The sequence below is a fragment of the Lycium ferocissimum genome, chromosome 9 (genome assembly GCF_029784015.1).
Source record: "Lycium ferocissimum isolate CSIRO_LF1 chromosome 9, AGI_CSIRO_Lferr_CH_V1, whole genome shotgun sequence".
In the NCBI taxonomy this organism is placed as follows: domain Eukaryota; kingdom Viridiplantae; phylum Streptophyta; class Magnoliopsida; order Solanales; family Solanaceae; genus Lycium; species Lycium ferocissimum.
In genome coordinates, this window is record NC_081350.1 from 39,241,955 (window position 1) to 39,258,561 (window position 16,607).

At 36.1% G+C, this 16,607-nt stretch overlaps 1 protein-coding gene across 3 annotated transcripts; it reads right to left on the reverse strand.

The window, feature by feature from the left end:
- Positions 1 to 413: 413 nt before the first annotated feature.
- LOC132030705 (serine/threonine-protein kinase BLUS1-like) lies at positions 414 to 15,908 on the reverse strand. 3 transcript variants are annotated; one of them, XM_059420436.1, is made up of 23 exons: positions 15,543 to 15,907; positions 9,617 to 9,871; positions 9,411 to 9,535; positions 9,266 to 9,310; positions 8,471 to 8,552; positions 8,308 to 8,376; positions 7,942 to 8,112; positions 7,793 to 7,858; positions 7,016 to 7,084; positions 6,838 to 6,909; positions 6,694 to 6,755; positions 4,329 to 4,607; positions 3,709 to 3,842; positions 3,480 to 3,574; positions 3,374 to 3,412; positions 3,225 to 3,284; positions 2,751 to 2,852; positions 2,495 to 2,546; positions 2,330 to 2,382; positions 2,127 to 2,191; positions 1,980 to 2,031; positions 1,035 to 1,142; positions 414 to 948 (listed from the first exon to the last, which is right to left on the reverse strand). In XM_059420436.1, exons 1-22 carry the CDS (start codon positions 15,693 to 15,695, stop codon positions 1,068 to 1,070), a joined length of 2,175 nt encoding a protein of 724 aa, XP_059276419.1. In that variant the 5' UTR covers positions 15,696 to 15,907; the 3' UTR covers positions 414 to 948; positions 1,035 to 1,067. The 3 variants fall into 3 exon arrangements, with proteins under 3 accessions (XP_059276419.1, XP_059276420.1, XP_059276421.1); XM_059420437.1 differs by lacking the exon at positions 3,374 to 3,412 and having other exon boundaries at positions 15,543 to 15,908; XM_059420438.1 differs by lacking the exons at positions 3,225 to 3,284; positions 3,374 to 3,412 and having other exon boundaries at positions 15,543 to 15,908.
- Between the last annotated feature and the right edge of the window lie 699 nt (positions 15,909 to 16,607).

Consider the following 16,607-nt stretch of genomic DNA (forward strand, 5'->3'; position numbering starts at 1 on the left):
CGGCATGGGGGTCCATAGATGCGTTTGGTGAGAACGGGGGAGAGAAAGATAGGGAGAAAAAAATAAGGCCTAAAATGAAGAAGATTGGACCACAATTCATTAATAAAATTTTGTTATATTATTTAATTAAGCGAAAGTGCCCTAAATAATTGTAAATAATACTTAGAAACAGGTTATCTATGTGAAATTAATATATTGGGCCCATGCACAGCACAGGCTATTGCTTCCTAGTTATGTTGATAACATAGAGCTAGCTGGTACACATGGCATTCGAAAAAAAAGAACTAATGAACACTTTAATGAGTTTAACTGGGATTCCACAAAAATGTAATACTAACAGTTCTAAGACGGCAATATTTACATAATTATTTTTGAATTAGAAGGCCATACTCACAAGTCACAAACGACTATAGTTGTTTAGATTCAATGGGATCCAACAGTAATTGATGCATCTCTGCATTTATGCAATTGGCAATTTGGCAGCGGCCACAAGTATGTTAGGCATCGACCAGTTTGAGGGATGCTTGTGAAGCTAAAAGGCATTATTTAATACATCTCATGATCACATTTGTTATGATATGTTACAAAATTACAACTCAATGTATACATTCAGACTGACTACAACATAAACTAAGGATCTACAAATAAAATTGGAAGGAATTGAATCCTCCACCCCAACCCCTCTGCCTTCCTCTCCCCGCCGGGATCTTCTCCAAAATCTTCTAGATCTAAGTAAATAATCCCCCGGATTGGAAGACGTGAATATGCACAAGAAGCTTGTTTTCAGCTCGTACTCTCGTCAAACAAATGAAGAAATGATCTATGCACTGATTATTTTGTTTATTGCCACTTGGAGATGGATTCTTCCACGCGAGCTATTCAACAAGGACAAGTGCATGATTCAGCGACATAAGAATAAGTACAGTCCGCCTCTTCCTATACTTCAACCTGCAAAAGCGAACAATGCTGATAAGTCTGTCCAATGATGAGTGAAGAATTCAAAATTGCCTGTTCTAGCAACATCAAATAGACACCTGAATATACGAGGTGTTCACACATGATAAGTATCATTTCTCATCGATATTCCAATTCTCTTCTGTCCCCATCCTCTCCGCAACTTGACATTGCAACCGCTGCTGCAACTGGTAGCAGATGAAAAATCATTGTTAATAAATGAGCAAACACTTGGATACTGCTAATAAACCTCTCTTGTTCAGCCGTCCCTCCCTCCTTACAATTGTTGTTAACCTAATTTTTTGACCTGATTCTCATCAAGGAAAAGAGAGACATCTCCACACAATTGGTGCTTTATTATTATTATAAATATTATATTATTATAATAATTATTATTTATGGAAACATTTCCATGCTATTTCTCATGTTTGGGAGGAAAAGAAATGTTAAAAAACATATGGAGAAACTAATCATATTCTTGCAACGATACATTCTTTGGGAAGATCGGGAAATTGAAAGAAAATGATCATAAATTGCTGCTTTACCCACTCTACCCGTTCATCTCCCCCAATTAGTATTCAAGAATTTAGAAAGCAGTGGATTTTCTTTTCTTCACCACTCTTTTACTTTTTGCGCTCCATGTTATCCAATTTTATCCATTAGAATTATATCTTTATTTTACTTTTCACGTATCTTTTTTTACCTCTACTTTATACAGCTGTACCCAAAGCTCTTGGCAATTGTACCTTTATGTTTCTCTTCTTTTCTTTCAACCCTTCATTTCACCCAACTGGCACCAAGCCTAAAGACTAATACCTTAACTTTCTTCTCCTTCAGTTCAACCAATTGACACCAAAATCAGGAAGGAGGGAATGTGAAGGTAACCACGAATTGGTCCTAACCCCGAAAGTATTTGGTGTCCGTTTAACCCAACACACCTCTATTCTGTCTATTCTTGTTTTTTTTTCTTCAATCCAATTAAAATTAGATAGACTTTGGATCAAAGAAACTGAGTATGCAATCACCTGCCAGTATTTAGCTTTTTCTGCAGTTAATTCATCTGTCAAATTAATCATCCTGCAAAGTAGAGAGAACAGTTCTTTAAGTAAGAATTCTACATAGAAATGTGAGAAGCATGCACCACAGTTGATTTGTGTCCACAGCGGACTGACCTAGCCTGAAGCTCAGATATTTTGACTAGCAATAGCTTCTCCCTTTCAGAAACGGCTGCTTCAACCTGCAAACGGAAGTGTCTTTATCAAAATGAACGGCTGCCATGTGATAAAAGACAAATATTTATGTAGCTCCACATAAACATTTGCATTTTCTAAAGTCTTAAAGCTAGCAAATTTTCAAAGCAAAAGCATGTACTTACAGTTCCATTGTTCTCTGGGCGCTGTTGGGAAGACAACTTTCCATTTGGAGAAGCTGAGACAGAATAAGAAATTTCAATCTAAGTAAACCTGAATCCATGTTACTATTGGTAGACATATTTCTTTACATAAGGACATCAAACATTTCATCCCCAATGTTTACTTACAATCTGCTGCCTCAGATTGTTGCAAGCTACTCAATAGATTTACAATGAGATCCTGATAACAAATGCAGTAGAAATAAAGAGTAAGAACAACCAGAGAAATAGAATTGGATAGTTAATCTTGAATTTCACACATTCTTGTTTTTGTTTTGTCTGGGGCTTTTTCCTCTCTGTGTGTGTGGTGTTTTGGGGGGGTGGGGGGGGGGGGGGTGGACAGAGGATCCAGATGTTGCATCCCTATTACACACTGATGCCTTACCTGTTGAATTGACGTCTGTTGAAAGAGATTTTGCAGGTGAGGCATGAGAACTGAAGCAGGAACATTATTAGGGCCAAGTTCCTTGGGCGGTTGACAGGGTGGCTGAAAATTTATGAAAAATGGAGTATTATTATAGCTCTCAAGAACCCTGTAAGACCCCGTAAGTTTGACAATCTTGAAACCAATAAGAGCCCGTTTGGCTTAGCTTATAAGTTGCTGAAAACAGTTGTTGTTTTCAGCTTTTTTGAGTGTTTGGCTGGCCAGCTTATAAGCTGAACTTATTTTTTTGGCTTATAAGCTGTTTTCAGCTTATAAGCTGCTCTTTTTAAGCCCATCCAAAGAGGCTCTAAGTTCTTTCTTTTTTCACTGCTTTTTTCACTTGGTTAAGACAAAATAGCACCACTAGGGTGGGGCTCAAGTTAACATATTCACATTATCTTACTGCAGCAGCAAAGAAAGGGACAATACACACACCATTTGTTTAGATTCGACCAGCCATTCTCCAACACTAGCAGACTTCCTAAGTGGTGATCCCTGGGAATCACAGAAGAAATCTTGTGTCAAAGATACTGCAGGAATGAAATACTTCAGTTGTTTTGAGAAGGAAACACCACACCACTTACTTGGGAAGATCGTCTTGGAACTGTACATAACGGAATATCCTAACATACATATTTAAGTTAGCAGATAGTCATCCAAAAGAAAAAAGTATGAAAAAATATGATTTACCTTTACAAGATCTACATTTTCTGATGTTACAGAGAAACGGCCTTTTATTTGGACCAAGTTTGGCTTCGACTTATCATCCAAAGAATCTTTGAATCCTGAACAGATAAAAATAATCATTACTGCAAAGCGAAGTTTGCCTATAGTTAGCATGTCACCTAGAGTTTTCATATAAACCATTGTCAGTCATACACACAATAGCAAAATGAACTTGTCTTGAAAGTATTAATACCCCCAGATGATTTAATCGGAGCTGATAAACTATTTCCTGAAGCTCGGTTTGGAAGCATTAAAGGGCCACTAAAGCTGGGTGCTCTTCGCACTGGATTGGCTTTATCTCCTGGTTGTTGATTTTCAATCTCACTTCTGCAAGAGAAACATAAGCTACCTCACTGAAAGTTCTCATTTTGATAACAGTAGTCCAAACAAACAGTCATATTTCGATATGCAAATGGTCAAATAAAGCGCAATGAACTACAGTAGAATGTTATTGGATTATTTATACACTGCAATTAGCCTCTATAAAATGTATCCAACGCACTGATTTTAGAGAAAATGCCTGTGAGAATTCCTTCTATCATGGAAATCTTTTATGTTCCAACAAAGAAACATTCTTAAAAAAAATAGGGGACCTTCCAGATAGATGGTAGAAAGACCAAGTTTGAGCAATCAGTTCTCATCAATATCCTTTCACCCTACAGTTGAAAATGGACTGAAAGAAAGGCTATTCGATTCCTGAATACTAATGAAGCTTCATAGTTAAAGTTTTGGTGCAATTGTTTTCCTTAAATAATTTGTCTTGGTGCAATGTAAGATTACAGTAGAACCGTAAAACAATGAGTCATACAGAACCTTTCGGAGTTTCGAGCTCTTTCTGATGCCGAGTGACTAAGTACAATGCCCGCCATAAGTGGTCCGCTCTGACTTTGACGAGCTTTTGTTGTTTGCGTTCTACTCTTGGTCGGTAAAGCATCCTTGTCTGAGGTTAGGGGTGGCAACTCCGTTTTTGATGTATTCCTCTTCAGTCCATTTTTCTCCCAATGACCAGGATCTAGCGGATTACTTTCCAAAGCTTTTCCTTTCTTGATCTCATATTCAGCTAATGGCACTTCACCAACACTTTCTTGCTCACTGGGAACAAATTGTGTCAACAAAAATTAAAATTGAGATGATAAATTGATAATACTCCAAGGCCTACCTTGACCAAAAATAAAATTATAACTACTGGCAACATAATCATAGCCCATGCATAACCATTACCTAAACTATCATATTTTGGTGATGATGACAAAACCATTATTAATACTCATCCCAGGAGACAGCAATTAGTTCTCATGAAATATGCTGATGTTTTTTATTTCTGAAGAAGATAAATAATTACACTGATAATACCTGGTTTGTACTTGATTCCACAGGAAAAACATATACGCCCCAGAAGAGAGGATATCATGGATAAACTAATATTTTTTTTTTTTTTAATAACCGAGAAACACCTGAGGGTCGGCGACACGTGGTTTGAAACTCGGTAGATAATGGCTCACCCCTCTATCCTTCTCCACGTAAATACGAACAAACTAACTTAAAAACATCTATATGGACTCTCAGAACAATATTAAACATGAAAACACATACATCCTGCGCCTCTATTTGTATGACACACGTTGTATTGTGGGATAGTCCAAAATGTTTGACACCATTCTGTAATATAGTCTATAAGTCTTTCACAACTTTCTATGATAAAGATTCGTTTTGTGTATCCAAATTTTGAACACCAAACATGATATTTTCAGTATCATGCTACCCATAGGCGGCCCCTTGTGGTCATCAAGATTTTTCACTTGAACACCTCAAGTACTCCTTGTTCCATTTAGACACCTGCGGTAGGGCCCGACTCTGCCATTTAGACACTTTTTGCTGACTTGGCACCCTGCGTGATTTTCACATAAAACAAGCGCGTGAAAAGCAAAAACAGATTTTTTTATTTTTTTAATTTTTATTTCTTCTTCATTCTTTTTCTCTACCATCACCAAGCTTACCCCTTTAATGGAGGTCGGATTTTCCGACTCAAATCTGTTACCATCGCTATTGCTGCCATTTTCACCACCACTACTGCTACACCTAATAATCAATCTACCAAAATTTCATTTCAACATTTGCTTCGGATTCTTCGACTGAAGTTATAACTAATTGGAGGATTCATACGGAGCCTTAAGTTCAATGTACTGAAACTACAGCTGGTTAATGTTCCCATGTTGATTAAAAAACCAAATGGGTAATTGATTTTTATTCGTAACGTTCTCAGATTGATTAATTCAATGCTGTTAATTCATTTCTCATAGAGTGTTCTGTATGGAAATATTCTTACAGAGAAGAAGATGGGTCATTGGACCAATGAAAAGATGGTTTTTGTGGTGGGGACTTTCTTTGCTTTTTCTGAGGACGAAGGAATAGGAAGTGGGCGGTGAAGAAGACGATCATATCCGAGGGGGGGTGGCAGAAAAGATGATGGAAAAGGAGGGGTATGGCGGAGAAGACGACTATGGGGGGTGGGGGGTGGCATGCTAAATAGATTTGTTTAATTGGTCAAAACCCTTTTTTGTAGTAATTATTTAGGTGTGTGTATAATATGATTGGTTGGGAGGGTTTAGAAAATAAGTTTTTCTTTTCTTTTCTTTTTTCAAATGTTAATTTTTTCTCAAAATTTATTTTAATATTATTATTTGATCAAACGCCAGATGTCCTAACTTAATTTGTCATTTTGCCACGTCATCGGCGAGTGTGTTACACACATTTTTACATATTTGGCTGATTGTGGCAAAAGTGCTTAAATGACACAGCGGAGGCCCACCAGAGGTGTCTAGATGGAACAAGGAGTACTTGAGGTGTTCAAGTGAAAAAATTTGACGACCAGAAGGAGCTGCCGATGCATTTGGCCTTACTTTAATATTTATTCCATCAATATAATATATAAGTCATATTAACATCTTAAACGCCGCATCCAGAAAATACGAATTTATTAAATGAAGCAGTGGGAGTACAATAGTTAGTCCAAAATGGTTTAACTAGTTCTAACACCTAAAAATACAGGGAATTCAAGCTCGTTAAAAGTTGGAAATTCAAAACAAGGCATCAGTTCCCCCTTGAAATTAACAGCTACTAATTTGATATCTTTCTACGACTAACTCTATCTGCCTGGCCAAAACGAAAAGGAATATACCTGGCATTAGAATCTTCCCTAGGGGTTGATTTTCCAGCATATGGTATGGCAATAGATTTCTCCTGCAAATAAGAGAACGGTTCCAGGCCGATGTGAATCACTTGAAAATGGACTAAAATATTTCAGAAAAAGACTGGCAAAGACCTTGTAGTTCATATAAGCTTTCATGGTATCATTTTCTTCCTTAATTTCTTGTATTTCGTCATCCTCCTGTAGCTGCCACAGCAAACAAGAGACAACTAAATATGGATGGCAAAATTCATGGAGCAAAAGTGAAAGAGCATCTGTATCAGACATAAAGACACGCCTCTCACATACATACCAGTGAAGCCTGAAGCTTTAAATCCTCCAGATCAAAGTTCCAGGCGCTAACTCCTCGTTGGTATTCGCTCTGTGAAGAACAACAAAAAGTTAAAGCGGAGGGAAAAATTTAAAGAAGGCAACTCCCCACCTTGTTCACTTTCAGATGCCACAGAAAAAGAAACTTGAAAAGAGAAAGACTAGCCTACATGCAAATTAGACACTTGCAAAAGGGCAAAAGATGAAGGAAATGCTTTTACTTGCTTTTAGATTTTAAAAAAAGGGCCATAGACAGAATGCAAGTAGCAACCCGTTCGGCTAAGAACATAAGAACATTATTTGCGTACATTGTCACCATCCTTTTTGTTTTTTGTTTTTGAAACCTGAGGTACATCATCAACATACTATCCCCAAGTCCAAAGGATCGAAAGTGTACAAGAAGAGAAAGTACAACATTCCCCAAAAAAAAAAAAAAAAAAAAAAAAAAAGAACCAAAAGAATGAATTTGACAGTTATAATTAGCAATTATACACTCTAACCAATTTGATATCTCTGATTTTCATGGAATGCAAAAAGTTCAAAAGTGAAAAATGGAGATCCAAAGATATGTAATTCATAATTGAGAGGCTGATTATATTTTCTCATCAAAGATGGAAAACTAAGTTTAGAGCAAAATGGCATTTTCGCTCACAGAAGAATAGTATTGCAGCTACTGCAACAAATAAATGCACGCGAACTTAGATGGTATAACCATTGAGCACTAATGAACAATGTCATTGATAGAACAATTGCCACAAACCTGTGATAATGCTTCCTGCTCAGAAGAAGGCATTCTCTTCAAAGCTAGTTGGGCAGCATCTTTAAGCTGCAATAATTTCATCAAGCAGCATTAGACGATGCTAAGTAGGAAAACTAAGCACCCTTATAACAACCATACTATGAAAATACCTGAAGGGCTTTAACTCGATTCCAAAGAGGTGGCAAGTCAGCAAAGAGTTTCTTTACAGAAAGCTCTGGAGGCTTGGCATTTTTGAAAAAAGAATGCTTTAACAACTTCTCAGCGGTTGGCCTTTTAGTTTGATCTTTCACCAAGCACATTGCAACCATTTCCTTGAATGACTGTTACGACAAGTAAAAACCATTTTTGTTTTCCATACACACAAGATAAAGATTTAAGCACGTGGCAGAGCAACATATGCAAATATCTCCATGTACAATGCAAATGAAACGACGCTTACTGTTTTTTTTTGGCGGTACAGTTGAATGAAACTGGAATTTAATACTTACTTATCAAAAGAAAAAGGGAATTCATACCTTAGAGAATTTTTTGTCTCTGTCATAATCAAGTCCAGGAGGGGCATTCTGTATTGTCATCAGTAGTACCTGTGGCAAGAGAACAAAGGGTAACTTAAATAATGCATACTCAAGCACCAAATTAAAGTATTATTGTTGACCCCTCTTGGAAATAAATATATACCTTCATTGGAGGGTACTTTGAAAATGGTGCATGACCATGAGCCAACTCCAGGGCAGTTATTCCAAATGACCAAATATCAGCCCTGTAGAAGGAAGAAAATTAGCGTCAATAGCATCAATAATATAAATATTTGAATTACCCTGTATAAGTACACAAACATATCACTTAGACAAGAAGAAAAATGTAGACCTTTATGCCAAAATTCAGAATTCTCATCTTAGAGCATGTTGATAACTGGTTTAAGCACTTAAAATTACCAGATTAAATCATTAAATATTTAGACTTGTTTATACATAAACTAAAAATCACATAATACTCTACGTGCCACATAAATTGATTTACCCAACTTCAAGTAAAACAAAATTTAGTTATCACAGAAGTCTGAAAGACCACATATCCATAAACAAATTTCTAATCAACCATAATTGCTTATTAAATGAATTAAAATGCTTACAACATGTCATCAGGAATGATGGAAGCTTCATCATTACAGCATGAATAAGTCTACGTAAACTCTAGCTAGCATTACCTAGTGACCAATTAATATACTTCCAGTTTTAGTTTCAAACAAATACTAAAGAGGATAACTCATTTGAATTCAGCGACAGGATTAAAATGCATATACTTAATAGCTTTCAGCACTAAAAGTTCATTAACGTAATCCAAATGATACAATTTCAAATGGAATTCAGACTTCAGCTTTCTCAAATAGCTCTCAGTCAACCACTAATTGAAAATTTACATCATAACATATGAAATCATCAAAGATCTTGCACCGCGACAGAAAAAACTCACTTGAAATCATATCCAGTTCCAGGCTGCAGAACTTCCGGTGCCATCCTACAAAATAGAAGTATTTGATGGACATGTAGACCACGAAAAAACTTGCATAGAAACAATTACTGATGGTAATTGACTGAAAGGATGCGTATATGCTCACCAGCACGGAGTTCCTACAAAGGTATTTCTAGACCGCTGTCTATCACCACTGTCAAACATGCATGCTGAAACACCAAAATCGCCCAGCTTTACTGCCCCATTAGTGTCCAGCAATATATTCCCAGACTGCGATAATAAAAGTGGTAGAGAAACCACAAGTGTCACAATTTGAGGATCAGAAACAAGGGAACATCAGTTTCAACAAACCTTAACGTCTCGATGGATGTGCCCATGCCGATGGAGATATTCCAACGCCTTTAGAGTTTCCTTCAACATAGAACAAATAGCAGATTCTTCGAATCCATCTGGATATGCTATTTTCATGAGATGTAGACAAGACCCCTCAGCCATGAAGGGCATCACCACCCAGAGGTAGCTCTCAACAACAAATGAACAGAATGACTTTATCACATTAGGATGGTCTATCAAACTCATCGTTTGAGCTTCCCTGCGTATGTCATCCTGTGGAGAAGTAAAATTCTTTCAACCCCCTATTGCAAAATAGCAGCATGATCCTACCTAAATAGAAATACATTTACAAGAACAGTCTTTATAACATGACACCTCAACTTGTAACTATAAGAAGCCTTCCTTGACGCTTCTACTCCTCCAAAGGAGTTGACGCAGACCAAAATAACATTGAGAGAAATTTTCTCAAAAGACTTACACTCTCTCGCCCTACCTACCAAGGTAGGGGTAAGGTCTGCGTACACTCTACCCTCCCCAGACCCCACTTGTGGGACTACACTAGATATGTTATTGTTGTTGTTATTGTTCTCTATGAATGCATGCAACTTGCTGAAAACAGACTATGGCCGGAAAAGATCGAAATGGCACGATTAAGGTTTAATTGCTACTGTCTCACTTCTCTTTTTTGTTTCGGTGGAGACATGTACGAGTGGAAAAAGTGAGATTTAGAAAATACCCAGTTTAAGAAAACCTCTATAATTTGTCTTAAAATGATATTAAAACTAAGCCTGAATAGAGTTGAATGAATAAAGAGGAGTCATATAATTGTCCTAAACAGCTTGGGATTCATTAATTGATATTGAAATTTGTTAATCTTTTTTTTTTTTTTTTTTTTTTGGAATAAGGTATGAAAGTTGTTAATCTTTAATTCATAAATTAAGGAATCAAGTAAAATATAGAATTCCAATTAGAGGATATATGATCTTTCTTTACCAAAAAAACAATATATGAGATCTTTTCTTCTTTTTGATAGGAGTGGAGAGCAAGTACCAGAAGCAATTAGTTTAGCAGGTTACTATGACATGAAATGAACACACACCAATTAAAATATAATAACATGGAAATGAAATTATCTAGCGACATCCACAACCAGTGTCTCCCTGTCGGAACTTTCAATCCAAGATTGCTGGTAGAAGTTGCAAATGACAAGCTAGTCCTTAACATTCAAATTAATTGAATTTTGAATAATGTTGTTTAGCCAAATGGTTTTAAAGAGGACGATAAAATAGATAAAAAATTGATATATTATGTGAACTTATAAGTTAATTTTTTTTCCTGATAAGTATAAAAAATATTAGTAGCAATCTGATTTTTTTGGTAAGGGAGGTTTTGGGGAAAACTTGTGCACGCCTCGTCTATTCCACCGGGCACCTGATGCCTCCCATCAACACAGGTACCACCAAAGTTTAGGCAGATAAGAAGAAATCACCTAGTGCGTTTGGTCTCTACTAGGATTTAAATCCTGGTCTCTGCGGTTTGCACCCACTTCATTGGCCACAAGGATATATTATCAACTTATGGATGAGTATGTTAGAAACTATGAAATCAGAATTTTAGTATAAAATAGATCCGTCAATAATCTGAATAAAAGCTTCCTTCTAGATCATACATTTTAAAATAGATTTGAACTTGTTGATATGGATTTTACTCTGTATATTCTATGTAATTGTAGTTTTCCACTTCTGTGGCCCATATAACTACTTTTTATGTTTTTAGTTACTTATCTCATATTGTACTTTTTCTCGTCGGCGCCTTACTACACTAAGGGGTCGTTTGGTACGAAGACAAGTAATGCAGGGATTATAATGCTGAGATTATTTTTTATCAAGTGTTTGGTTCATTGTATTAAAAATTAGATATACAATGTATAATCTAAGCTTGTGTTTGGTTTAAAACTGTACAAAATCTTCTTTGCAATTATACCTTTGAATATTTGTGGGATTTTCTATTTCATGTAATTGGGAAAAGGGTTTGAGGTTGTAGTTTGGTCATTTTAGGGGTTTTATCCAGGTGTAGCTAAACCCGGTATAAGTAATTCCTTGGTTTCCTCGGTATTAGATAAGCGCCACCCCCCCCCCCCCCAATGATGAATAAGTAATCCATGTATTAGGTATGACTAAATTGAATTGAGTAAACAAACATTGTATTGGATGGACTAAATTTTAATACAAGGACTAATTTGATTAGTACAACCTACCAAATGACCTCTAAAGCTCATGCTTTGGCTAAAAGCTAAAACAACAGCAAACACTTGACAGCTTTCTACATTTTTTGCCTTTGATAACGTTGACCTAATAAATTTTAGTAGGTGCTTACATTGAAGGCATTGATCAACCTACCAAAATGAACTACTATCACAAGTGAAAAGAAGCACAACAATTTCTTGGCACGAAAATAGAACTAGCACAGATGGTCATGGTTACTTTCAGGGATACTTCTTCTCAAATATTTTCCTCGCGCTGGTTATAGTAAGGGGACTATCAATTGCTTGTACCAAATCTGTATTTACCTTATTAAGAAGGAAAAGATATCCAAAGATCAATTCATTACTGAAAATAATAACTCCAAATAGATGAATATCGTGGTGTTCTACTAGCGACAAGTCAAACAAGAACTTGATGAGAGAAATCCGCTAACCAAATTTTGATAGCTAGAATACCCAGATAAAATAGGATTAATGGTGACAGGGATGATGTGGATTCATTTTAAGTACTGGAATGTGATGGTATTTGTAGAGCGAATCCATGGGCTTCTCAGATAAAGGTCCATCAAAGATGTACTTGAGAAACTATTGTAAAGTTTTGTTGTCCGTTTCATTGTCGATCAATGTGTCACTCAATACAAGTCGCTCTGTCACTTCTTATCCTTTGTTATCTGATCTAACTAAAAATTACCTAGGTGTGAATTGCCCCCCCCACCCCACCCCCACCCCGGCCAAATAGTTTTGTAGCATATTATTATTTCTATTTAAAAAGATCCCCAACAACAAAAGTAAAATTAGGAAATGAATTGCCATACACGTGGAACAAATTGCATTTCAAAATAGCCAAAGATCTTATATGTTCTTTTTATGCCCTTGAAGAGAACTTCAGATGCATACATCATCAGCGGAACACCTAGCTAACCGGAATCTTTGACACAAAAACACAATCCAAAAAGAGTTCAAAAAGAGAATTTAAAGCTTCTACAAATCAAAAGAAAAAGATTTAAAGCTTCCAAAGCCGGTTATTGTTATCGGTAGATAAAACCAGCTGCCACTTCAGACGTAAGCCTAGTCAATTAATTATACTTTGTAATCTGATTACACAACTAATTCTCGCTCCATATTTTTGTCCATGCATTAGTGCCAAAGAACTCCCAACGGTGTAAAATTAATACAGGGCCAATACAAATACACAAATCAGTGACTTTGTTCAATCAAGTAAAGACACGGACCTACGACAAGTCCAAGCAAACAAGGAAATCACAATTGATTGTACTTTGTAATCTGGTTACACGTAAATCAACTCTCGCTCCATATTTGTCCGTATATTAGTGCCAAAGAACTCCCAACGGTGTAAAATTAATACAGGGCCAATACAAACACACAAATCAGTGACTTTATTCAATCAAGTAAAGACACAGACCTACGACAAGTCAAACCAAACAAGGAAATCACAATTGATTGTATTTTGTAATCTGGTTACACGTAAATCAACTCTCGCTCATTTGTCCGTTTATTAGTGCCAACGAACTCCAACAATGTAATATTAATACAAGGCCAGTACAAACAAAATCATTGACTTTGTTCAATCAACATCACGTGGGGCTAACACGGACCTATGACAAGTCAAAGCAAACAAGGAAATCACAATTGAAGCCTCTTCCGTTCAACTCTATGATCTCCAAAGCCAGTTTGCAATTCTAACCACATATATCGTCTAAGATAAACTGAAAATGCATCTAAACTAGAACATCACAAAGCAAAACATCAACCAACACAAGTCAAATCAAGTCAAAGCAAACAAGGAAATCACAATTGAAACCTCGTCCATTCAACTCTATGATCTCTATAGCCAATTTGCAATTCTAACCACATATATCCACTAAGATGTACTAAAAAAGCATCTAAACGAGAACATCGCAAAGCAAAACATCAACCAATCCTCAAGTCAAACTCAAATTTCCCTCAGCAAAACTCAAAAAAACACATATCTCTATGATCTCCATAGCCAAGTTTCAATTCTAACCACATATATCCACTTAAAAAAAACAAAAAAAAAAACAAAAAAAAACATCTAAACTACGCAAAACATCAACCAATCCTCGAGTCAAAATAAGCCAAACTCAAATTTCCATCACCAAAACACAAACAACACATAGACTACACCTTGCTTAAGCATAGACAAAGCAAACAAGGAAATCACAATTGAAGCCTTGTCCATTCAACTCTATGATCTCTATAGCCAAATTTGCAATATTAACCACATATATCCACTAAGATAAACTAAAAAGGGAAAAGGGTCAAATACACCCCTCTACTTTAGTTTAATGGTTAAATGTACCCTCTGTTAGTCAAAGTAGATAAATATACCCCTTTCGTTAGTCAAAGTAGATAAATATACCCCTTCCGTTAAGAAAGTAAACAAATATACCCCTCAGTTGACAACATCTCCAATTCGACCATTAATTACCCAATTTAACTTTAAAAAACCCATGCCCAACCCGCAAATTAAATTCTTTCCACCCAAATATACCCACCACCGCTACAACTGACCCAACACAACCACCACCACCACCGCCACCACTGTTTAGCACTCCCCCTTCCCCTTTACCCCCAAAACAGTTCCGGCAACAATCCTGGAAATGTAAACCAGAGTTGTACCTAACCTATTTCCTTTTGTTTGAGAGTTGAATTAGAATACATTCAAAATAGAGTTATTCTCCTTTAAAATCTAAAAAGAATGTATAGAAAACCGGTCACAGTAAAGAAGAATGAATCTATCAACCCCAAATTGGCGAAATCGAATTGCATGAAATTCTTCTGTAATATTCTCCTTTCTCTTTCTTTTACCTTTTTCTGTTTTTTCTTTAATCTTTTTATTTCTTTTTTTATTTTGTACTTTGTTTCCAGGAAAAACGTCAGGACTTCTTTTCATTTTTTCTTTAACTTTTCAATAACTAAGGTCTAAGGTGGATAAAAAAAGAGAATTAAGGAAAAATAGCGGTAGAGAAACTTACCATTGTTGCCGGAACTGTTTAGGGGGGAGGGGGAGTGCTAAGGTGGCGGTGGCGGTGGCGGTGGAAGTGGTGGTGGTTGTTCCGTTGGGTCGGTTGTAGTGTTGGTGGGTATATTTGGGTGGAAAGAATTTAATTTGCTGGCCGGGCGCTGGGGATGGGTTTTTTAAGTTAAATCGGGTAATTAATGGTGGAATTGGGGATTTTGTCAACTGAGAGGTATATTTGTTTACTTTCTTAACGGAAGGGGTATATTTATCTACTTTGACTAACGGCAGGGGTATATTTATCTACTTTGACTAACGGCAGGGGTATATTTATCTACTTTGACTAACGGAGGGTATATTTAACCATTAAACTAAAGTAGAGGGGTATATTTGACCCTTTTCCCAACTAAAAATGCATCAAAACTTGAACATCACAAAAGCAAAACATCAACCAATCCACAAGTCAAAACACAAATTTCAAAGCAAAACAAGGAAATCACAATTGAAGCGTCGTCCATTCAACTCTATGATCTCTATAGCTAATTTGCAATTCTAACCACATATGATAAACTAAAAATGCATCTAACCGCAAGTCAAAGTCAAATTACTCAAAAAAAAAAAAAAAAACACATATCTACACCTTACTTAAGCATAAGAAACAGAGAAAAAAGGAGACAAACCAGATTGCTATTACAGCGATCGAGATCCAAGCACTTTACTGCAATCACTTCATTAAAAGGAAGATAGATCGCTCTATAAACAGTTGCACTTGCTCCATAACCTACTTCTTCTAGAAGCTTGTAATCATTTGGATTCACCGAAAAGTTTCTCATCGCCGTTTATGGAAACTGATGAATTATAAGTCGCCGTTTATGGAAACCGGTAGAAATGACCGTTAAAGTTAACGGAGAGCATCGGCCATGTGTTAACAGTTGAAATGTAGCTCAGTAAAAAAAAAACAGCTATTCTATTACAAATCTCCGAATTATTAGGCTATTATTGGTAATATTTTGTTTTTTTTTCTCCTTTTATTTTTTTGTCTCTAAATTTTAGGCGATGATTTACTGTTGACTATCAGGAGAAATGAGATAGAAAAATGAATGAAGAAATATATGTATGAACGAAGGAGCACATAAGATACGGGTATCCGGATATTAATTCGGGTCTGGGTTACGGATCATAAGTTGGGTGGTGTAGAGACGCTGACGTGGATACATGCATCATCGTGATGACACGTAGACCCTTGCCACGTGCTGTGATTAAAGGAGTTTCGAATTAGCAGCAAAAAAGAAAAGAAAAAATGAGAATTCAATTGTGCAGTAGTGAATTAGTGACCATTTTTGTTCAAATATCTAATTTTATTTATCACTTATAATCCAAGCTAGTTTGTTGTACATTCTTCTTCTTAGAAAGAAATGATTCATTTTCTTTTGGCTAATCGCGTATGTATAATTTTTAATTGTTTGACTTCGGAGAAGTAAAACTTAATTAGAAATATATACGTACAAAATAATAACGTCTCAGTTCCAGATAAGTTAAAATCAATTAAATTATAGATCCACGTGGTATGTGAAGAAGCTCATAATTTTACTTGTCTGACTTTGAGAGAAGTAAAACATAATTATAAATATATACGTACAAAATAATAATGTCTCAATTCCAGATAAGTTAAAATCAATTAAATTATAGATCCACGTGATATGTGAAGAAGTTCATAATTTTACGTGTTTGACTTCAGGAGAAGT

Coding starts and splice junctions, on each gene's coding strand:
- LOC132030705 (XM_059420436.1), bottom strand. CDS start 15,695: ATGAGAAACTTTTCGGTGAATCCAAATGATTACAAGCTTCTAGAAGAA. Junction 3,843..4,328: donor AGAGCTCGAAACTCCGAAAG/GTTCTGTATGAC, acceptor TTTCTCTTGCAG/AAGTGAGATTGAAAATCAAC. Junction 3,575..3,708: donor TCCGATTAAATCATCTGGGG/GTATTAATACTT, acceptor TTATCTGTTCAG/GATTCAAAGATTCTTTGGAT.